Source organism: Rhinichthys klamathensis, unplaced genomic scaffold, assembly GCF_029890125.1.
Source record: "Rhinichthys klamathensis goyatoka isolate OS25496 unplaced genomic scaffold, OSU_Roscu_1.1 h1tg000331l_1, whole genome shotgun sequence".
NCBI classification, from domain to species: Eukaryota; Metazoa; Chordata; class Actinopteri; order Cypriniformes; family Leuciscidae; genus Rhinichthys; species Rhinichthys klamathensis.
This window is the reverse complement of record NW_026606846.1, coordinates 404,122-428,389: the sequence shown is the minus strand read 5'-3', so window position 1 is coordinate 428,389 and position 24,268 is coordinate 404,122. Positions and strand designations below refer to the sequence as shown.

At 39.4% G+C, this 24,268-nt stretch overlaps 1 protein-coding gene across 1 annotated transcript in view; it reads right to left on the bottom strand.

Moving 5' to 3' along the window:
- The window catches only part of LOC130106008 (zinc finger protein 271-like), a 28,282-nt gene extending 10,997 nt beyond the window's left edge, over positions 1 to 17,285 (bottom strand). Inside the window, exon 1 of the mRNA XM_056272206.1 lies at positions 15,897 to 17,285. Within this exon, the coding sequence (XP_056128181.1) occupies positions 15,897 to 17,230 (1,334 nt within the window). The 5' untranslated portion in view covers positions 17,231 to 17,285. The remainder of the gene's footprint in view (positions 1 to 15,896) is intronic.
- Between the last annotated feature and the right edge of the window lie 6,983 nt (positions 17,286 to 24,268).

The window sequence follows — 24,268 nt, the reverse complement described above, 5'->3', positions numbered from 1 at the left end:
AAAATGCTGGGTTGTTTTAACCCAACTTTGGGTCAAATATGGACAAATCCAGCTGTTGGGTTAAATTTTTAAATAAAATTTTTAACCCAACGTTTGGGTTTGTCCATATTTGACCCAAAATTGTGTTAAAACAACCCAGCATTTTTTAGAGTGTATGTTGTTTTTTGAAGCCCGACTGGAAAACTTCACCAATAGTATTGTCAGTAAGGAAGGACTCAAGTTAAATAAAGACTGTTTTCTCCAAGATCTTTGCTAGATAAGGAAGCTTTGTGATTGGTCTATAATTGCACAAGACATTCTTATCTAAATTAGTTTTTTTCAGCAAAGGATGCACTATAGCATGTTTACAGTAGGTTGGAACAATTCCAGAGAGTAGACTCTTATTAATTATTGATACTATAAATGGACCAATCAACTCAATAACTTTCTTAACCCTCTGGGGTCCTTCATTTCAGAGTCACACTCAGGACCTTCGGGTCCAAATGGGCCGGAAGGGTGGGATTAATATTTATTAAAAAAAAATCATCTTTTTTTTTTTTTACTTGTTTTTTATAATATTTTTTCTTTTCTTTTTTGGTGTTTTGAGATAATTTCAAAAATAAAAATGATTTATAATTAATATTAATGCAATAATTATGACCCATTTTTTTCCCCATTGAATATAATAGAAATTTAAAAAAAATATATTTTTTATTTTTTTATTTTTTTAAAGCTGCATTTCATTTTAGAGTCAAGCCTAGGCCTCATGAAAGCAATTTTTGAAATGAGATGGATGCCATATGGTGGACAAACTGAGCATTTTAAAAATTCAAAACCCATATGTAATCTGAATTTATTAGTGTGTATGTGTATAAAAGTGTGTTTGTGTGTGTGTGTGTGTGTGTGTGTGTGTGTGTGTGTGTGTGTGTGTGTGTGTGTGTGTGTGTGTGTGTGTGTGTGTGTGTGTGTGTGTGTGTGTGTGTGTGCATTTTTGTTTCTAAGTTTGATTTATTTACTATTCCAAATTGTGCATTAATCCTTGAGGAGGAAGAAATTATTTTATACAAAGTAAAACCTATTTATGAGTGTACAAGTGTAATTGATATGTTATTAACGTCAAAACTGCATTTTAGTAAAACTCTGGTGCCTTTTAAAATATAGCATTTGGTTTTACAGTTATAAGACTTTAGCTACTTATTTCACTGTATAACGGTGATATTACAAAATCCCAAGACCAAGTTCACATTTGTTATTATATTAAAAAAACAGGATGAATATTAAATCAAACTTTTGATTGTTTAACTTTTGTGTTTTCTCCAATAAAGGGATGTCATGATGAGCTAACTGTGTCCACTTCATTTATTTTTCCTCTATGAAAAAAAAAAAATCACAAAACATGTATTTCTTAATGTGAATGATCATTACTTGTGAAATCAACAAAATAAATAGTGGACTAATTTGACCGCTTTGTCAAATTCCTCCTTTAATATCAATTAGAAAAATAAAAAATAGAAAACTGTAGAAAACCTGTAAAAATATTCCAGGTGGTGTGACATCATCAGGTCACATTACCAGGAAGTTATTTAGATTTGCGTATTTAAAAAATTCACTAAAAAGTCGTGTATGATGTGTTTCCAGGGGTTAGCGAATAAACTCCAGGAGGTGTGACATCACCTGTCTCTATCTGGTAAAATGTCATTTTTTAGCACAATGTAATAAACATGTTATTTATAGTGAATATCCCATTCACCGCTTAAAACTATCTAGTTCATATTTGACAAAAATTAGGTTTTCCACTTAATTCACATCTTTACATTTTATGCTTTTGAATACATGCTTTGCGTGGTTTCGCACCTTGGAATGCTCATTTGTGTGTGTGTGTGTGTGTGTGTGTGTGTGTGTGTGTGTGTGTGTGTGTGTGTGTGTGTGTGTGTGTGTGTGTGTGTGTGTGTGTGCACTTTTGAGACAGACCCTGAATTTGCTTGGCGAATGTCTAACGAATGTCCAAACGAACACAATCTCTCAGGTCTGACTGAACTCCACATATTCTCCTCATGCTCGCTGCTGCTGCACTAAATGTGTATTTCAGAAGAAAAGTATCGCTGTGATCGATGAAAACAATACAGAAATGAGCCTGTCGCTTAATCAAACTGTATAAAGTGTGTGTGCTGGTTGTGTAAAGATGAGAAATACCGTGAACTGCTCTCCTCGCCTCAGAAGACTCGACGCTGAAACTCAATGAGGGAAGAAGAGACGCTACTATCCTAGTGTGACCATACGTCCCCTTTTCCAGGACATGTCCTCTTTTTGCGTCCGGGATTCGGCTTTTGCTTTCTCCAGTCGCTGTTCATCATTGTGTGCGTGCGTTTGTGCATTGCTTTAAGTCCCGCCTTCTCGCACGCCACCATTGGTCGGTCCATAGACATAATAAAGACGCGCTATTGGCTGCTGGCTTGATTGCCCTAAACAGCGCCATCTGGTGCTCATTTAAAATAAAGCAGAAGCCTGTGTTAGAAGCTCTGTCAGATGAAGCAACCACAACACACTCCATAGTTTCAATGTTTTGTGTACAAATAAAAGCCTTACACGTTTGTGTTTGATTTGTCCATTAAATAAATTCCTTTACCCATTAAAGTGTAACAATAAAATATAAAATGAGCTTATATGATTCAATGAGATCTATAGGCCTACTATCTCTCTCTGATAGGATCATCTGTTATTAAATGTGCTTATGACATATATGTGCTGTAGGGTGATAAAGTTTTTAATTATTTTTATTAAGAAATAAAAGCTGTTTCACAGTGTTGGGCTGAGTGTATGTCTCCTCTTAGACAGTACTTCCCCAGCCTTCGAGAACACTCTTTCACACGGTACAGAGGAGGCCGGGGACACAGAAACTGTAATGCCAATGCATAGAGATGTGGGATAGACATGTTTCTGCATTCTCCAGTATTCAAGTGGATCTTCAGCTCTTTGTATGTTTGTCTCTGTAAATACGGTGGCCGATAGAGCTCAACGTGCTGCAACCTAAAGAAGACACAAATATAAAAAAACATGCAAATATAAAAAACATGCAAATATAAAAAACACATGCAAATATAAAAAAAACACATGCAAATAGAAAAAAACACATGCAAATAGAAAAAAAACATGCAAATAGAAAAAAAACACATGCAAATATAAAAAAACACATGCAAATATAAAGAAACATGCAAATAGAAAAAAACACATGCAAATGTAAAAAAACACATGCAAATATAAAAACACATGCAAATATAAAAAAACATGCAAATAGAAAAAACACATGCAAATATAAAAAAACACATGCAAATATAAAAACACATGCAAATAGAAAAAAACACATGCAAATAGAAAAAACATGCAAATATAAAAAACACATGCAAATAGAAAAACACATGCAAATAGAAAAAAACACATGCAAATAGAAAAAAACATGCAAATATAAAAAAACACATGCAAATAGAAAAAAACATGCAAATATAAAAAAACATGCAAATAGAAAAAAACACATGCAAATAGAAAAAACATGCAAATATAAAAAACACATGCAAATATAAAAACACATGCAAATATAAAAAAACATGCAAATAGAAAAAACACATGCAAATATAAAAAAACACATGCAAATATAAAAACACATGCAAATAGAAAAAAACACATGCAAATAGAAAAAAACATGCAAATAGAAAAAAACACATGCAAATATAAAAACACATGCAAATAGAAAAAAACACATGCAAATAGAAAAAAACATGCAAATATAAAAAAACACATGCAAATATAAAAAAACATGCAAATAGAAAAAAACACATGCAAATAGAAAAAACATGCAAATATAAAAAACACATGCAAATTTAAAAAAAACACATGCAAATATAAAAAAAACATGCAAATATAAAAAAACACATGCAAATATAAAAAAACATGCAAATAGAAAAAAACACATGCAAATAGAAAAAAACATGCAAATAGAAAAAAACACATGCAAATATAAAAACACATGCAAATAGAAAAAAACACATGCAAATAGAAAAAAACATGCAAATAGAAAAAAACACATGCAAATAGAAAAAACATGCAAATATAAAAAACACATGCAAATTTAAAAAAAACACATGCAAATATAAAAAAAACATGCAAATATAAAAAAACATGCAAATAGAAAAAAACACATGCAAATAGAAAAAAACATGCAAATAGAAAAAAACACACGCAAATAGAAAAAAACATGCAAATAGAAAAAAACACACGCAAATAGAAAAAAACATGCAAATAGAAAAAAAACATGCAAATAGATATTTTAAATTGTAGGATTTTCAGTTCAGTCCAGTCTAGTTTATTTATCCCTTAGGAAATTAACAAAAAAAGAACACACATAGTTACAGACTATTCAACATTAAAATAGCAGTTGGTATGAATGAGTTCTTGAACCTCCTAGTTCCCCCCCCCCCCCCCCCCCCCCCCCCAAACCCCCCAAACCCCCCCCCCCCCCCCCCCCCCTTGCAATGTCGCAATAAGAAATTACGGATTCGATAAAACTCCTGTAAAACAGTGTCATTAACACTGAGCATACTTTAAAAGTGTTCATTTTTCTTAAGAAAAACATACGCTGCTGCACCTTTTTACAAATGGCATCCGTATTGGCATTAAAATTTAATTTGTTATCAATGATTGTACCCAGATATCGATATTCATCCACAAACTCAATATCCCTCCCGTTTATGACAGTAGGAGAGACAGGGATGACCGATTTTCCAAAGTCTATAATCATGTCTTTGGTTTTCGTTATATTTAAATTTAGGTTACACTCTGCACACCAAGAGACAAAATCCTCCACCACTGGACCGTGAGATGTCTCCTCATTTGCAAGGAGACTCACAATCACAGTATCATCTGCAAACTTCAACATATACCTGTTGTCGAATGTACTCCTACAATCATTAGTATACAAAATAAAAAGCAAAGGGGAAAGAACACACCCCTGAGGCGAACCAATAGAAGAACATAACTTAGAAGAAAGCAAACCATTGACTCTCACACACTGGGTTCTGTTTGATAAGAAATTTACAATCCATCCTACTAAGTTAAGATCAAGGTTAAATAATTTGACTAGTTTTTCGGCTAACAAATGTGGCTTGATTGTGTTGAATGCGGATGAGAAATCAATAAAAGCTTACCGTGCCCTTGTTTTTGAGGTCTCCAGATGTTGAGCTACTAAGTGTACAAGAGTAGTTATGGCATCCTCAACACCCCTCCCTGCTCTGTACGCAAACTGGAGAGGATCTAAATTATCTTCGACATACTTCAGTATCTCTATTCTCATGATTTTCTCAAATGTTTTCATCACAAGGGAGGTGAGGGCTATCGGTCTAAAATCATTTAAAACCTTCGGACTCCTACACTTCGCCAAAGGAACGATTATGGCATGTTTCCAGATTAATGGGACAGTTTGCATTTTAATAGAAATGTTAAAAATCTGTGTAAATATACCACTTAACTGTACACTACATGCTCTCAACACCTTACCACTAATATTATCTGGTCCAGGACTTTTATTTACTTTTATCCTTTTATAAAACCTAGCCACCGTAGGAGCATCGATACTAAATACCGTATTACTTTGCCACGAGTTATACCTCACATTATCATCATCCACGTCAAATCTTAAATAAAATTTGTTAAGTTCATTCGCTAAACATGCATTAGATGTATACCCATTTAAAGGAGTCATAATGTAGTATTAACTTTGATACCCACGCTCTATTATAGTCATTTCATGCCCTTCTAAAAAAGAAAAATTGGAAAAAAATAAACACAGAGCTCGTTTGACCCTTATTTCTGAATGCATTATTGTCTCGCGAGATCTGATGCGAGGTTTTGGCTGTCGTGGACGGTCATTTTAATAATGCAAATGAGGGGCGCGTTGATTGGTGGTAGGAAGGAGGGGGCTTGACACCGCAGGTAACTTCAGCATATCATTCCAAAAAGAGATCATGGCGCAAGTTGTGAATGAACCCGACCTGGCCGCGACCTACGGGATTCAACCGTACTACATGTTTGAGCCAGACTCTGAACCAGAGCTGGAAACGGAAGAGGAACAACAGTCAATTGAAGGACGTCTACATCAACATGTCTCTGAATGGTAAAGACAATTTATTTGACTGAGACATACATTAACATCAGTAACGAGCTAAAACGTTTTTTTGCTATTTTCTCCCACATAAGTTTAGCTTTAATTTAATGTAGATTACATTAACGGAGATGTAGTCTACTTTATTTTCAGCTTACAGTGGTTATAGAGATTAACGTTTGCTATAATGTGTTGTTTTTGCCTTTTTTGACGTTGTGGTTTTTTAGAGATTTAATCATTTTCATCTGCAGACATGTAACGTTATGTTTTTCTTTATGTTTATTAATTCTTGACTGTTTTTTAAATGTATCTATCCTTATCACATACATTAACCGCATTAGTAGTTAGCTGCTGTTTGTTACACAAAATATAGTAAGAAAAACACAGTCTTACCGTTTCAAATTCAGGCAAGTCCCTGATTGTTGGAATGGCACCTTTTTCCAAACGTAGCTTCGATGCCAACTTCGCCTGATATTGCCCCAAATTTGTAAAAGATTCTTTTGTGAAATGTTTAGCGCAGCACCTAACGTTGAGCAAGTTGAGATGGTTGTTGGAACAGCGTCATTGAAAATAAATTTCATCCTCTTGTCCCTTGTAGTTTGGTCAGTTTTGGGTAAAGAAAAAACATTAGAATGTGGATTATGACAGTCAACCACAGAGCAACTCACGTGTGCACTACGTTTCTGCATCTTTCTTGACTGAATAATATGATGGGGAGAGGGGCAGGGCGGGCCTCCTCTGCGGTGTCCATATATGGTATATCCGGCCCCGTCTTGACGTCATGTCGGGGGAGAAATTGAAATCTCGTATTTGAGTGCGCGTGCACGTTGGCTAGTTTAAGAACCCTGGGGTAAACAAACGCTTCACTTTTGAATATCGACATCCCGGCAAATGTATAATCGTTAGTCAATCATAACATACATTGATTCTCATGGAAAAGTGAAAATTGCACATTATGACTCCTTTAAAGATAACATAGGTCTAAGACTTTCCTGTATGCCTGTCATTAGTTTCATTCCATCCCAAACCGCCCTTTGATCAGCATTTAAATATTTATGTTCTATTTTTTCTTTGTAATTATGTTTTGCCTTCACAATAGCGGCTCTTACTTCCTTCCTAATAACAGAGTAAGCAACTTTATCACCACTTTTAAAAACAACACTTTTCTTCTTAAGAAGATTTTTCAATTCTGCATTAAACCAAGGCTTATTATTTGAATGCCAGGTGATAACCTTAGTATCAATCACATTATCAACACAGAATGAAATATAACTACCCACCACATCAGTCAACTCATGAATATTGTCCGATAATGCGTGAAAAACAGACCAGTCCGTACACTCAAAGCACCCTTGTAGGGCCAATATACCATCCTCATTCCAAACTTGGACTGTCCGTGATTCTATATGCCTCTCCTTCGCAGCACAGACTTGTATGTTGGGAACAGGTGCACCACACTGTGGTCAGAGGAGCCCAGTGGGGACTCAGCAGCAGATCTATACGCTCCTCGAATAGATCCATAACATAAGTCAAGAGTCTTATTTCCACGAGTGTGACAAGTGATGTACTGATGAAAATGGCTATATGTTTTGTTGCAATTTCTGTGGTTAAAATCACCCATAACAAGACATGGGGCATCAGGTGAGATGGACTGAAGTCTTTGTAACACAGAAAACAACACCTCATTTGCTTTTTTAAAGTTAGCCTTGGGGTGAATATACACAACTGACAAAAACACTTGAGGAAATTCCCTTGGCAAATAATATGGTCTCACCGAAATTGTCAATAGCTCAATGTCAGGTAGGCAAATGTTCTCCCGTACAGTCACATTATTACACCATCTTGGGTTAATATAAAAGCATACTCCACCTCCCTGCCGCTTCCCCGTCATACATGGATCACGATCGAGACGTACTGGTACTCCGAATCCTTCAATGTCAGTTGTAGGATCCCTATCTGCAGCCGTCAGCCAAGTCTCGGTGAAGGCTAGTACGCACGCATCTCTGAACTCCCGTGTGTACGATACTCGTGCTTGTAGTTCGTCCATCTTATTTTTCAGTGATTGGACGTTAGCCAGGACTATTGAGGGTAGAGAGTCAATGGGGCTGTAGTCGTTAGGCGATAGGGCTAAGTAGAGCTGTGTGTCGTCTGCATAGCTGTGGTAAGAGATTCGGTTCTTTCTCATTATTTGGCTCATTGGGAGCATATACAGGTTGAATAGGAGTGGCGCAATTATTGAGCCTTGAGGGACTCCGCATGTCATGGATGTCCACTCAGACTTATGGTCTCTTATACTCACATAATAACCTCTCCCTTCTAAGTATGACCTGAACTATTTTAGGACTATCCCAGAAAACCCCACCAAGTTTTCGGAAACCAGATTGAAAATGGTGGTGGAGGGGTGGAGGGGTGGTGGTGATGGCGCAGTGGATAAGACACATGCCCCCTGAGTGATGGCGCAGTGGATAAGACACATGCCCCCTGAGTGATGGCGCAGTGGATAAGACACATGCCCCCTGAGTGATGGCGCAGTGGATAAGACACATGCCCCCTGAGTGATGGCGCAGTGGATAAGACACATGCCCCCTGAGTGATGGCGCAGTGGATAAGACACATGCCCCCTGAGTGATGGCGCAGTAGATAAGACACATGCCCCCTGAGTGAAACCAGATTGAAAATGGTGGTGGAGGGGTGGAGGGGTCTTGGTGATGGCGCAGTAGATAAGACACATGCCTTTGGTGTGAGAGACCCGGGTTCGAATCCACTGCGAGACACCAATGTGTCCCTGAGCAAGACACTTAACCCCTAGTTGCTCCAGAGGCGTGCGACCTCTGACATATATAGCAATTGTAAGTCGCTTTGGATAAAAGCGTCAGCTAAATGAATAAATGTAAAAATGTCAAAGTATCCATTCAAGCTTAAGAACTTTTCCAATGATCTTGCCTATGAAAGGAAGATTTGAGATCGGTCTGTAATTGCTCAATATGTTCCTATCCAGGGGTGCGTTTCCCGAAAGCATCGTTAGCCAACTATGGTCGCAAGTTCCGTCGTTACCAATAGAGTTCAATGGGATTTGCGACCAACTTGCGACCATAGTTGGCTAACGATGCTTTCGGGAAACGCACCCCAGATTGCTCTTTTTCAGGAGGGGCTTGACAACTGCAGTTTTAAGGGACTTTGAAAAAGTCCAAGTGAGGAATGTACCACTTCTAGGAGATCTGCTTCTAAGCAGTTTAACACACTTTTGCAAAATGAAGTGGGGATTGTGTTGAGGGCGCAGGTTGCTGTTTTAAGGTGCTGTACTGTTTTTTTCAAAAAATTTACCACTCATTTCTTCAAAATCAGACAAAGTAACTTTCGGATGTGGCCTGATCCGTCTTACCTCAGTGCCACACAAGGATATGCTGATTACCTTTCTGATATTATTAATTTTCTCAGAGGAGGAGGAAGCAAACTCACTGCACTTGCTGTCTGAGAGCACAGGTAAAAGACGCCTTAAGAAGCCGAGGCGGTCTGAAACCAGAAGGCGAAACCACCAGCTCCCTCGAAGAAGAAAGGAGAGCTCTGCTGATAGAGGTTAAAAAGAAGAACCCTAATAATAAATTCATTGATGCTGCCATGGCAAGCACATATGCTCTAAGGAGAAAAGAGATCATTGATAACAAAAAGAGTGCGTGTGTCATTTATATTTCCGTTTGGAATATATTTGAAGAAAGTCTGTCTAGCTTTGCCTAGTTCCACATTGAAAGCATGGATGCTGTCTTTATAAATGTTATAATGGATTACAAGTTTTTTCTTCCACCACATGCGCTCTGCTTTTCTGCATTGAGCCACTAGTGAGTGATGTTCAATCCAGATGGCCAGCGTTATTCACGGAAAGACAGGTATTTAGAGGCATTTTCAAACACTAAATGCTTTCGATATTAAGAATACAATTGTTCATGCTGCATTAATTGCATAAAATATTTTTTAATGCGTTAAACTGAAAGAAATTGGATGCATGCGTTCATCTTAACAGCACTTATATTTATAGCACTGCCGGTGTGTGTACGCTGTATGAAAATAATGTGCTCGAATTTTAAAGAAGCGACGCTGCGCTTCTCGTCCAGTGTGCGACCCCCTTAACATGGACATTTTCATATAAAATATCTTCCTGACGGCAGAGTTGATAGAACCAAATTTATTTTTAACCTCTACAAAGTTGACTTCACAGACTAAAAAGTCCCCTGGCCTGCACAGTGAAACCCAGCTGTGAACTTTTCTTTGTGCTCGACCACTTCACCTCACTCTAACACGGACACTTCCTACTGGACACAGACAGTTTGATAAAAGAAAAATGTTTCTGCTGGTATCTGTTCAGAAAAAGTTTATATATATATAAACAAGCTAGATAAAATATGAATGCCCTGGCAGTGGCAATTAGCTTTGGTTTTATATTTGATTTGATTACATTCATGTTTAAGTTGAGATTTACAATAAATATTTCAACTGTGTAAAGGGAATATTGCTGTTAAAATGCACCTTAATTGATTAAAGTGTTTGCAAACCACATTTTATAGCACTTTTGTTTATATAGTACTTTTAAAATAAAAGTGTGGAATACACTACTTTTGAATTAATTATTGAATCTTGCGATTAATCGCAGAAAATCATGCGAATAATCACGATTAAAAAAAATAATCGTTGCCCAGCACTAGTGTTTATACAGAACAACTTGAGGGTAGGGATGTCCCGATACCATTTTTTCTGAACCCGATCCGATACCAACAATTCAGACTATCGGCCGATACGTTCCGATACCAGCGCAGTTTAAAAAAAAAATCAAGTAGAATTTCTATAACTCTGTGTGTTGAACTGATAATCACTCGTTTGTGTTTTAAACGCAATATACTTAATACAGACAACTTCATTATAATGAAAAACAACAAATAAAAAAAAATGATCATAACCTATGACAAAAATTCTGTTATAAACTAGATTAGTGGATAACCATGTCGTGTGGAATGGGTTAAAATCTTTTTTCTTTTCTTTTTTCAGCCATCCAGTGAAATTGAGGACGTTGTGACGTGGGCATTCTAGTTGTAACTGAGGAGCAGCAATGTGATGTGCTTTCCAAAGACACAATTGATGTCGCTCTCATTTTGGAGGAACATCTTGTCGTCACTGACATCTCCGATGTCCCCGAGGCATTTGGACTCCTGATGGGTCTTCTTTATGTTGTCAATATCGACTACCCCAAGACAATGACATACACCTTTGAAGCTCTGCAAAAACTTGTTATGAACATTGGTGGGAGCAGCTGTTCATCACGTGTTCATGGGCTTCGCAACAAGCTCTTGCGCAAAAAGTAGACGTTTGAAGGAGCTTTAGGCTTTTTTGTGCCTTTTGCTACTTTTTAGAGTGCACGTTTAAAGTCTTCATGTTCTGACTTCGACTATGCATGTTCACACATCTCATGAACACAAATGTAAAAGGGATAGTTCACCCCAAAATGTAAATTCTGTCAGGATACTCACCTTAATGTTGTTCCAACCCCGTAAGACCTTCGTTCATCTTCGGAACACAACGTAAGATATTTGTGATTAAATCTGAGAGCTGGATCACTCCTCCATAGGCTTCTATGGGATTGAAACTTGCTGGCCCAGAAACGTTATTAAAGACATTGTTAAAATAGTCCAAGTGGCTACAGAAGCCTATGGAGGAGTGATCAGGAGTAAGTACAGTACACTCATTTTACTTCAACAAAAGATATATTGTCAAGTTGACAAAAAAATGTAAGGCAGCGGGGTAACAACGTTTTTTAAGTTGACTCAACAAATTGTTTTTTACAGTGTAGAGATGGAACGATAAATGTAAAAACATTTTTTGTTTTTATCCAGAAAAACCGCAGCTTTCTACAATGAACGGGATTATAATCGGTTTCCCTCAATACCTCATCATACTCAACGATTCCCCTTCCGTCAGGACAAAGCGCTTAACGTAGCTTAATGGACTACAGTGACATAGAAGACCAAACTCGCACCTTATTGGGGAAGTATGTATTGTACATGTACTGCATTAGATTAAACTGGGAAGGGTCATAGCACTTTCATATTGTTGTTCTATATTGTTAGTTTAACTGTAAGTCGCTTTGGATAAAAGTATCTGCTAAATGACTAAATGTAAAATTGGGTTGACATTCGCACATTTAGGGACCGTCTCTAAAGTAACATTGGTAGTCCTATAGGCCTAAACGTTTCTAACTTCAATAGCAAACTTCAATCTATTTGAATAAATTGCGCATTATGCCTGACACCTACATGAACACTTTACAGTTGGTTTTATGACTGTAAGTCGTTCTCTTCAAATGCTATTGAAGTTAGAAACGTGTATACCAATGTCGTATGTACTTTAGAGACGCTCCCTAAATGTGCGAATGTCAAGCCAACATTATGCCAGTAACTGGTAAACGCTCAGCATTAAACTTTGCACGTTAAATTCATATTCTGAGTCCTTCTGCTAGCCTGCGAGTTTGGTCTTTTATATCACTGCATTAGTCCATTTAAGCGTTTTATATGTCCAGCAGGGGAATCCTGACGTATTGAGGGAAACCCTAGTAATGCATGCAGCACATCGCTGCAACTAAACAACCAATAGAAATATATGTCAAACTCAAATGTAACATTGGATCTGTACATCCGCATCGGAGGAATAACATTATAATCTCGTTCACGGTAGAGAAAGATGCATGTAGGCTACACAGGAAAAGTAATCGTGAAGACACTGAATTTCACATAAAACAGACGTCATAATAATCACAAATACACTTACATTGTTGTAAATGAGTTTTTATGAATGAATGACTTGCTCTAACTGTTGCTCTGGTCTTCGTCAACAACACGCGCTTGCACCCCCTGCTGGTGAGGAAGACTAACAGCAGATGGAGAGAATGCTCGGTAATCGACTGCTTTTCCTGCAGCTCCTGGATGTCAAATTCTTCGGTAAACCCAGAGTTTTTCTTTTAGTTAATGCATCTTGATTTAATAATCTTTAGATATTTTGACCGTTAGCTAACACAACCCTGCGGGGCCCCTATATTGGTAGTTTTCATCTCAGAATAGAAATTATTAACTCTGACTTGTTGTGTACGATTAGTTAAAAAGGAATAAAACCACTTAATGCAGAATGGGTTCACTTCTAGCTCTATCAACTTCTTCATCAGTATATTGGGTTGAAGTGTATTCAATGCTGAACTAAAATCTATAAAAAGTAAACGAGCATATGCCTGGGAATCTTCTAAATGATTATTCCGTGTCGCCAGCAGAGCAGCGCCACCGGAAGCTGACGATCTGCCTGTTTACATACATGCCGTAACCACCACCAGAGCTGTTTATTCACAATTGATTTGATCATCTTTATTTCCTATAAATACAAAAGCAAGTTATTTTTTTTTCCTGTTCGATTTTAATAATCGTCCAATATTGTGTATCTCCTCTTGATCTATCAGCGGTGGCGCAGGTCCAGCCTATGCCTTCTTGCTGTTGGCCCAGTAGAAGTCAAATGTTAATTTCATTAGCCTAATTAAAAAAATTTAACAGGTTGGATTAGAGAACATGTAATTATATAAAAAGAGCATTATACCATGTGCTCCAGCAGAGAAGTGGCCATGCGGCAGCAAGGCGCCTGGATGAAGTGGAACCCCCAGAGAATCAAGATCTTGATTCAGGGGGTCTATGACGTCCTCCCAAGTCCATCCAACCTGTGCACATGGGGCAAAATAGAAACACCTGCATGCCCTCTTTGTTCCAAAATAGGAACATTAGAACACATCCCTAGCAGCTGCTCCAAGGTGCTGGGTGAGGGCCGGTATCAATGGAGGCACGAGCAGGTCCTCAAATCCATCGCTGAGGCAATCAGCAAGTTCAAGTTAGATTTGTCTATAGAGTGATGTGTGGCTAACTTACTGTTGTAAACTTTTTCTTCAGAGACCAGGAGTGTCATGATTCTGCCATCTAGTCCTTGTCTTTCTTTGAGTCTTGGGGCAGGATCATGACAGACTCATGTTTTGTGTACAAGCACATGGCCTTTTGCTTGGGCCATGTGCTTGTGTTGTCTCATCCGTCACCCCGCCCCCCGTTATCCTCGTCTTGTCATTATTGTCTAGTCAGCTTCACCTGTTCTTGTCATTAGTGTTCCCCCATTTAATCCCCTTGTGTTTGCTGTCCTGTGCCGGTTCATTGTTTCATACCTTTGTAATCACCCTCGTGAGTATCCTGTTAAGAGTTTTGTCAAAGAGCTGTTTAGTCTTGTATCTGCTGTGAGTTTATAGTCTAGTTAACTGTTCAGTCTTAGTCTAGTGTTGTTAGTCTTTATTTTTCCCTACCAGTGTTGTTTGCCCCCTCGTGGGTTTTGTTTTACCTGTTTTCTGTCTTTAATAAACTTTGTGTATTGCATACTGTCTGCGATTGGGTTCGTTCCCTGAAATTCCTGACAAGGAGACGTTGGGATATCTTTCAAGCAGAAGTTACTCTTTATTGAGAACACAAGCTGTTGGTGGCTGCAGTCATCAAGTCTGACTTGGGCAGTGTACATTGTAGAGTTAATACCTTTCAACTGGGGAGGGATTACATGGAGATGGAGACACTCTGAACAAAGCATGTAAATGAAGTACAGGAGTCCTATCCCTGATCTCATCAGCATAACAGTGTCATTCAGATGCATACATGCTAATCCAATCAGCCTGACTATTCAAAGACTGGGCCAGGGGCTCCAAGAGCCATTACAGACAAAGGGTGAGAGTTTCAGTAATCTTACTCATTTAACTTACAATAGAGAGAACAGGGCTGGCGGGAATCTCTTGATATCATCATCATAACCTTAAATGCTAAATTCAATTTACTCTACCGTAGTTATTTTTCATGTTATGTTAGGACATGAGATCAGCAGATCTTAAACAGATTCTTAAATTTGTAATCCCACAGTTACACAGAAGATACTTTGTTGCTCAGCACATGAAAATAAACTACTTATTGTGATATCGGATTGTGTTTAAGTGGTTTCTCCACTGTATCAGGGTTTCTGCAGGGATCTTCAAATGAAATTGAATGCCTCTTTAATGACATTGTTTAAATTTGTAATGCCATACACGACCCATGACTAACCACGGATATTATTTATATATATATATTTCCTGGAACAACTCAGAAAAAGTACTCCATGTGACATCAGTGGGTTAGAATTTTTTGAAGCATCGAAAATAAATTTTGGTCCAAAAATAACAACAATTCTGGACTACATGGACTACTTTGATGATGTCTTTATTAGCTTTCTGGACAAGGACAGTATACCATACATACATTTTCAATGGAGGGACAGAAAGCTCTCATACTAAATCTAAAATATCTTAAACTGTGTTCCGAAGATGATCGGAGGTCGTACGGGCTTGGGACGACATGAGGGTGAGTCATTAATGACATCATTTTCATTTTTGGGTGAACTATCCCTTTAAGGTCAAAATGAGTACCCGCAACGCAAAATGCGTAAGGTTGGCAGGTCTGAGTGTTCAGACACCGAGCACCTCCGCCTGCAAAGTCACATTCGAGGCAAACGCTGATCGAATGTCGTCGGTTTTGCTACGGTAACATTAGCTGTAAATTGATATAAAATACTCTTCAAAACTTTCAAAATGTTTAATGCCTGTAGGGATCAAATTCAATGCATTTAAGGCCCTTTATTTTTGCAAAATCCATTTAAGGACTTTTAATGCTTTTTAATGCCCCGCGGAAACCCTGTGTTTTGGATCTTCATGTGTAGCTTCAGGTGAGTTTTTAAAGAGAAACTCGTCCCGCACTGATCACACGTGTGCGGCTTCTCTCCAGTGTGGATCATCTCATGTGTTTTCAGAGATGATGACTGACTGAATCTCTTGTCACAGTGTGAACACTTGTAAGGTTGTTCTCCAGTGTGGATCCTCTCATGTGTTCTCAGAGATGATGACTCACTGAATCTCTTGTCACAGTGTGAACACTTGTAAGGTTTTTCTCCAGTGTGGATCCTCTCATGTGTTTTCAGAGATGATGACCGACTGAATCTCTTGTCACAGTGTGAACACTTGTAAGGTTTTTCTCCAGTGTGGATCCTCTCATGTGTTTTCAGATCTCCCGACACACTGAATCTCTTGTCGCAGTGTGAACACTTGTAAGGTTTTTCTCCAGTGTGAATTCTCTGGTGCTGTTTTAAACCACTTGCTAAAGTAAAAGTCTTCTCACACTCAAAGCACATGTACTCTCTCACACCAGTGTGAGTTTTCTCATGTGTATGTAAATGTTGCCGCTGTGAAAAGCTCTTTCCACACACAGAACATGAATGTGGCTTCTCCTTCGTATGAACTCTCAGGTGTGTCTTCAGGTGTGATGCCCTACTAAATGTTTTGCCGCACTGATCACATGAGAACGGCTTCTCTCCAGTGTGAACTCTGATGTGTTGATTACGATTTGTTATTCGTGTGAAACTCTTCCCACACTGATCACATGAGAACGGCTTCTCTCCGGTGTGGATCCTCATGTGAATTTCAAGATGTTGTTTGGTTGTGAGACTCTTTCCACACTGAGTGCAGGTGAAAGATTTCTTGGCTCTTGTTTTCTTTAAAAATTTATTTTTAGTCTTTGAGCGACTCAAAGGTTTTTCTCCAGGTTTGACATGATGTTCCTCCACTTCACTCAGTTCTTCTCTCTCCTCCTTCACTTCACTCAGTTCTTCTCTCTCCTCCTTCACTTCACTCAGTTCTTCTCTCTCCTCCTTCACTTCACTCAGTTCTTCTCTCTCCTCCTTCACTTCACTCAGTTCTTCTCTCTCCTCCTTCACTTCACTCAGTTCTTCTCTCTCCTCCTTCACTTCACTCAGTTCTTCTCTCTCCTCCTTCACTTCACTCAGTTCTTCACTCTCCTCCTTCACTTCACTCAGTTCTTCTCTCTCCTCCTCCACTTCACTCAGTTCTTCTCTCTCCTCCTTCACTTCACTCAGTTCTTCTCTCTCCTCCTTCACTTCACTCAGTTCTTCTCTCTCCTCCTTCACTCCACTCAGTTCTTCACTCTCCTCGCTCTCTTCCATCAGGTCTGACATGAAAGAAAAAATATTACATTTAATTTTCAGAACATCAAAATAATTCAAAGAGAGAAATATAAAGTGAAAGGACATAAAAGATTTCAATTACACGAGAGTAGATGTTAAAACTTCATGCTGATTTGTACTCGGCTTTCGCCAAGATAAGCAAAACTAGCTTTACAGTAAACTATGCTACTCCATCCATTTACGCTTCTTTTCATACGGTGGTGTGACTCCCCTTCTGTCCGGCGTTAACGGCTGCAGTGTACTTGGCGCGTCAGCACACGCGACGGCTGCAACTACAGTGTGGTCTCCCTAGTGGACCAGCAGGACAACCGTCTGGATTGAGCCGAGTAGGGGACATCTCTAGGGTCTTCAAGTGGGCACCTTCCGTCCTCAGTGTTTCGTCGACTAGCCCACGACACCGCAAGAGGGCTCGACAGTGACTCTGGCGTCCCAGAGTCACCCCCCTCCGTCCCCCACTCAACTCAGCCCAGCTTACTGACCTCTACATCCCTCCTGCTGCTGAGACCTAACCACAATCTCACAATCTCTCCGCAACCCAACCATACGCGCCAACCCGTTTGACTAAGGCTGTCGAGCCCCACTGGTGCGTTAATGCAGTTTCAGTGGACAACGGTTCCGTATGGCATACCACCTACTGCAAAACACAATATCTGCGCAACCACCCGTCATTCATGCAATATACACAGGAATGCATACAAATAAACCAACAGACTCTTCAAGCTTTCAAGAATTCTACGAAACCGTAGCGTGGCGGCCTGTACACAGCCAGCTAGAATCTTTCCGTCTCAACCACAGCCAGTGCTGCTCCTTTCTGCTGCTTCAGATAAGTTCTTTACTGTGCGACGCAACTCTTGGCCACTGAATCCGACGTCTCTGAGGAACCGGGTTGTAGAGTGTGCCACAAATCCTCGACAACCCACTTCCACTGGATAAACCTGGACTCTCCATCCTCGCTGTTCTGCTTCAGTGGCCAGATGAGCATACCGCAGTTTCTTCCTCTCATATGCCTCATCTACCGCATCCTCCCATGGCACTGTTAACTCTATCAGTTGAACAATGCGTGCTGATCCAGACCACAAAACAATATCTGGTCGTAGGTTAGTGGTGGCAATCTCAGGTGGAAAAATAAGCCGTTGATCAAGATCAGCCAGCATCTTCCAGTCCCTAGCAGCTTCCAGTTGTCCTGGGCGAGAATTGGTGTTAACACCTTTTCTTGGTGGTTGCTCGCCTGGGCGGAGGAATATTGTCTTCTGCGTGCAATGTTTTGCTAGAACAGGTGGCAACTTATTGGTCATACTACGCTTGCCTTCCAATGCTAAAGCCAAACATCGCAGTACTTGGTCATGGCGCCAAGTAAACCGACCTTGGCTAAGAGCCACCTTACATCCTGTCAAAATGTGCCTTAATGTGGCAGGTGATGAACACAAAGGACAAGAGGGATCCTCTCCTACCCAGAGGTTTAGGTTCTGCGGTGATGGGAGAACATCATATGTTGACCTAATAAGGAAACTGATCCTACTCTCTTCCATTGACCAAAGGTCTTGCCAGCCCATCTTGCGTTGTTCCACACTCTCCCATCTCATCCACTCTCCCTGCTTGGCCTGGGAAATGGCCTTTATACACCTCATCCTCTCCTCCTGCTTTCGCACCTCGTTGACTACCAGCTTCCTCCTTTGAGCTGGGCCTGCCTTGTGCCATTTAGGAGGAGCTAAACAGAGCCCAAAACCCCCTCTTCCATGCTGTACCTGTCCCACGGTATCCCCAATTTGAAGGGCAGCCTTTGCCTCTACTACAGATTTCTTTGCGGACCACTTTCTACCAGTTTTTAACACAGGGGCTGCCTCCCTTACACATTTGTCGCGTGACTCTATTAAGGCAATTTCCAGTCTGACCTTGGCGCACTTAAACTCCTTGGTTAAAGCAGAGACTGGCAGCTGCAATATTCCTTTACTATAAAGTCCCACTCTGCTGAGGCAGCGTGGAACTCCCAACCATTTCCTGATGTATGAACTTATCAACGCTTCCAGCTTATCCACTGTTGCAAAGAAACCTTGTACACGGTCAGTGGCCACAGCAACCTCGGCAGTAGACCAAACTGAAAGCACCAGAGTTTTAGTTTGCCTGGTAGAGCGCAGCTGTTTATGCTCTTCAACCCTTCCACTGCTTGTCGTCTAACTTCTCCCACCTGAACTGTGTCCTTTAGATCCCCATCGTACCATCTCCCAAGACTCTTCACTGGCTTCTCAGAAACTGTTGGTATTGCCTCACCATTAATGAAGAATGTTTTATCTACTACCTTTCCTTTAACTATTGAGATGCTCCTTGATTTAGAGGGCTTAAATTGCATTCGTGCCCATTCAATATTATCTGTTAACTTCTCCAATAACCGATTAGTGCAGGCTACTGTTGTAGTCATGGTTGTCATGTCATCCATGTATGCTCTGATTGGTGGTAGTTGCATCCCAGAAGCCAAGCGCTCTCCTCCTACTACCCATCTTGATGCCCTCATGACTACTTCCATTGCCATGGTAAAAGCCAGTGGAGAAATGGTGCATCCTGCCATTATTCCAACCTCTAGGCATTGCCATGTAGTGCTGAATTCTGGAGTTGAGAAACTGAATTGCAAATCTCCAAAATAGGCTTTCACTAAATTTGTTATTGACATTGGTACTCTGAAAAAATCAAATGCTGCCCAAAGAAGCTCATGTGGCACTGAACCATATGCATTAGCCAAATCCAGGAATGTCACATGGAGCTCCTTCCTCTCCTTTTTAGCTGACTGAATTCGTTGCCAGATAACATTGATGTGTTCTAAGCATCCTGAGAATCCTGGAATGCCTGCTTTTTGAACTGAAGTGTCAATGAAGCCATTCTTTAATAGGTAGGTGGACAATCTCTGGGCAATAATGCTGAAGAAAATCTTACCTTCAACGTTTAATAGTGAAATAGGACGAAACTGACTGATGCTTGTAGCATCTTTTTCTTTAGGTATAAAGACTCCACATGCTCTGCGCCATGCTCTAGGTACAACCTGTTTTTACCATGCCACTTTTATCAATTTCCACAGAATTCGTAGAACTCCTGAAGCACTCTTGTACACTCTGTACGGAACTCCATTAGGCCCTGGAGATGATGAAGCCCTTGCCTTTCTCACAGCCTGCTCTACCTCTTTCCACTTAGGTGCACAGACCTCCATTTGGTATTCTGGTGGGTTGATAGGTGGGATGTCTGATGGAATTGACATAGGCTCATGCCTTTTTGCATCTGTATGCGTTTCCTCCAAATATCTCTCTAGCTCAACCCTAGATGCTTTTAAGATGCCATTCTTCTCACTGGTGAATAACTTCTTTACGAATTTGAATGGGTCTTTATAGAAATTAGCCCTCGCACAATTTAATAAATTGATTATATGTCCTTGAAACATTCCACGAATGAGGTCAGTTTATCTTCCTATTATTATTTTTAAAACATTATAGGCACAAATCCCATGAAGAATCTCTAGAAATATGAAAACCTTGTATGATATTTGACAAATACAACTTTATCAGTAACTTGGTGTTTACTGATTATTCTTATTTTTTGAATTGTAAACTATGTTGAAAATTCTGGTAACTTTGTTGCAAATTGGGAACCAGATATCAAATAAATGTAAAATAAAACAGTTAAAATAGTATTTAGCTTGATCTGATGTTGAACAAGAATAAACACCAACCTCTTTGTTCTTCAGGATCTTCAGTGTGTTTCATTCTGCAGGTTCTGGATCACTCGTGTTCTCACTGTCCTCTTTAATAAACTCAGTCTTGGCAGATTTCAGCTCTTCCTGATGCTTTCATGCTCGTCTTCACTTGTAGCGGATGGGAATTTACAGCATTTATTGGTGAATTACTGTGGGAGGAGCTTCACTGATAATGTGATTGCAGTGGGAGGAGCTTCACTGATGATGTGATTGCAGTGGGAGGAGCTTCACTGATGATGTGATTGCAGTGGGAGGAGCTTCACTGATGATGTGATTGCAGTGGGAGGAGCTTCACTGATGATGTATTCCAGGGTGGGAGGAGCTGATCTGCCAAAATCAAAAATATCAATTACTGAGTTTATTTTATAATAAATGACACTTCTAAAATTGTATGTCTGTCCATCTATTCATCGTACAGTAACTGATTATTTTTAATGATTTTGTTGTTGTTAATTATAACATTATTCTGCTGCTTCATTAAAATATAGGTATATATAAAATATGTCTAGAAATATAGAAAAGAATATAAATAATTTAAATTCTTCCAAATATAAATAATGGTAAGAAAAACGGTTAAAATCATAAACACAGAAATAAACATATACTAATCAACAAATCCCCTCAGTCTGCTGACACCAATGAAATGAGCTTTAAGTGTCAGTTTACAGGAGATGTGAAGACATCAGCATAATAAATGAGGTGAAAACAGGCACTATTGTCATGAAATAAAGAGTGTTTTCAGCAGATCTGTTAATATTGATGATCCTCAGACTATCAACACGCATTCAACAAGCCATTCAGGACCATCAGCATATCATCTCACTTTATTCTGAGTGATAAAAGCCAATAAAACTGCTCTATTGAAAGACAATACTGTTATTTCTCACACTATGACATGGATAAAACATCAATAATACAAAAACAATCACTAAATATAGCTGCAAGCAGCAACACGGGGCCAAGCCCTGGAAGGCACCGCAAGCAGAACAAGTACAGCAAGCTGCAAGTACAGCAAGCACAGCATCACATCAATTACAGCAGAACAGCAAGAACTGTAAGCCCAGCAGCACAGCAAGCATTTAAGCACCAACAGCAGGGCAGAGCCGGAAGAACAAAACAAGCAGAAATTGAACGTGCATGAAGAACAGATCAGGTTCAGAAGTACAGATAGGATGAAATCAAAATGAACAGAAGGTCTGATGAGAACGAACACAGAATGAAGTAATAAAAAAAAAACGCAGTAACAGTGCTTGCTCATTTAGTGATTCTGTGATCTTTGTAACGGCCTACGAACTCCTGTGAGAGTCTTGAAGCTGACTTCTGCTGATGAAACTGAAAACTATCTTCAGTAAATCTTTTCTTTATTATAATTCTGACTCCTGCTCTTCATTTCTTCATATCTGGTTCTGGGTCTTTGACTGTGCGCCCATAACAGGTGAACATTTAAAAAAACTAGCAAAAGTCCTATGGGGTTCTTCAATGGCACACCTTCCATCAAAAAATATTACATTATCTAAATGTATTTATTACTGTAATGGCTGAAAACAGTAACTTCTTTACTTCATGGATGTATTTATAGAAGAATGATTTGCTTTAAAAGAACATTAAAACCATTAAACAAAGTAAGTTTTGAAAATATCTCCCTTACTGTACGTACAATTATCAAATGTGTATTAAAAAAAATGACTGTATTTCCCCTAAAGTATTCTTTTCGTGTTTCAAAGGCTGTAGTGCTTTTCTAGTGACCACACTGACTTACTACAGCTGAAATTTCCACAATAACTCCCATACTGTACGTGCTATTGTCAAATATGTTTATGAAAAATGAACTGTATTTCCCCTAAAGTATTTTTTCCCGTTCCAAAGGCTGTAGTGCTTTCCCAGTGACCACACTGACTTACTACAGGTGAAATTTTGACAATAACTCCCTTACTGTACGTACAATAAACTAATATGTTTATGAAACAATTACTGTAATTCCCCTAAAGTATTTTTTCCCGTTTCAAAGGCTGTAGTGCTTTCCTAGTGACCACACTGACTTACTACAGGTGAAATTTCCACAATAACTCCCATACTGTACGTACAATTATCAAATGTTTATTAAAAAAAATGTCTGTAATTCCCCTGGCCTAAAGTATTCTTTTCGTGTTTCAAAGGCTGTAGTGCTTTCCTAGTGACCTGACTGACTTACTACAGGTCAAATTTTGACAATAACTCGCATACTGTACGTGCTATTGTCAAATATGTTTATGAAAAATGAACTGTATTTCCCCTAAAGTATTTTTTCCCGTTTCAAGGGCTGTAGTCCTTTCCCAGTGACCACGCTGACTTACTACAGGTGAAATTTTGACAATAACTCCCTTACTGTATGTACAATAAACTAATATGTTTATGAAACAATTACTGTAATTCCCCTAAAGTATTTTTTCCTGTTCCAAAGGCTGTAGTGCTTTCCCAGTGACCACACTGACTTACTACAGGTGAAATTTCCACAATAACTCCCATACTGTACGTACAATTATCAAATGTTTATTAAAAAAAATTCTGTAATTCCCCTGGCCTAAAGTATTCTTTTCCTGTTTCAAAGGCTGTAGTGCTTTCCCAGTGACCTGACTGACTTACTACCACTGATGGGCAGTAACGCGTTAGAAGTAACGCGTTACTGTAATCCAATTACTTTTTTCAAGTAACGAGTAAAGTAAGGGATTACAATTGTAAAAACAGTAATTAGATTACTGTTACTTCCCCGTAAGCAGGCTGCGTTACTGCGTTAGTTAACCGTCATTTGTTTCGTGAAACTGTCTCGTGCCATGAGTCGTGCGTGAGTGACAATGATGTATGAGCGCCGCGACGTCAGTGGTAAACACCGGAATGTGTAGTGTTGAACAAGAGACAACACGGAGCGCGGGAGAGAGACACGCATTTGATTGGTGTCCCCCCCCCCCCCCCCCCCGGGTGATGATCGACTAGTTATAGGCCTACCGCAAATCAGTTAAAATCTCCCGGAATCTAGAGCGAGCGTGCATGCGAGACAGAGGCCGCGTAGCGCGCGCGCGCACCTGCAGAGAGAAGAGTGAGCGAGAGACCATGCGTTTGCAGAGAGCATCCTGATCTAGAAACTGGACCCCCCGTTGGAGAATGTCAAAATTCCACCTCAAATCTGAGCAAGCACCTAGCAAGCCGGCACAGGAATGTTAAAAACTTACTGAAAAAAACCCTGCCTGAACCCCCAACTGACATGACATGGCTGTTTTGGTAAACTCTTTTTTACTCCTCTCTGCACTTTACTGTTA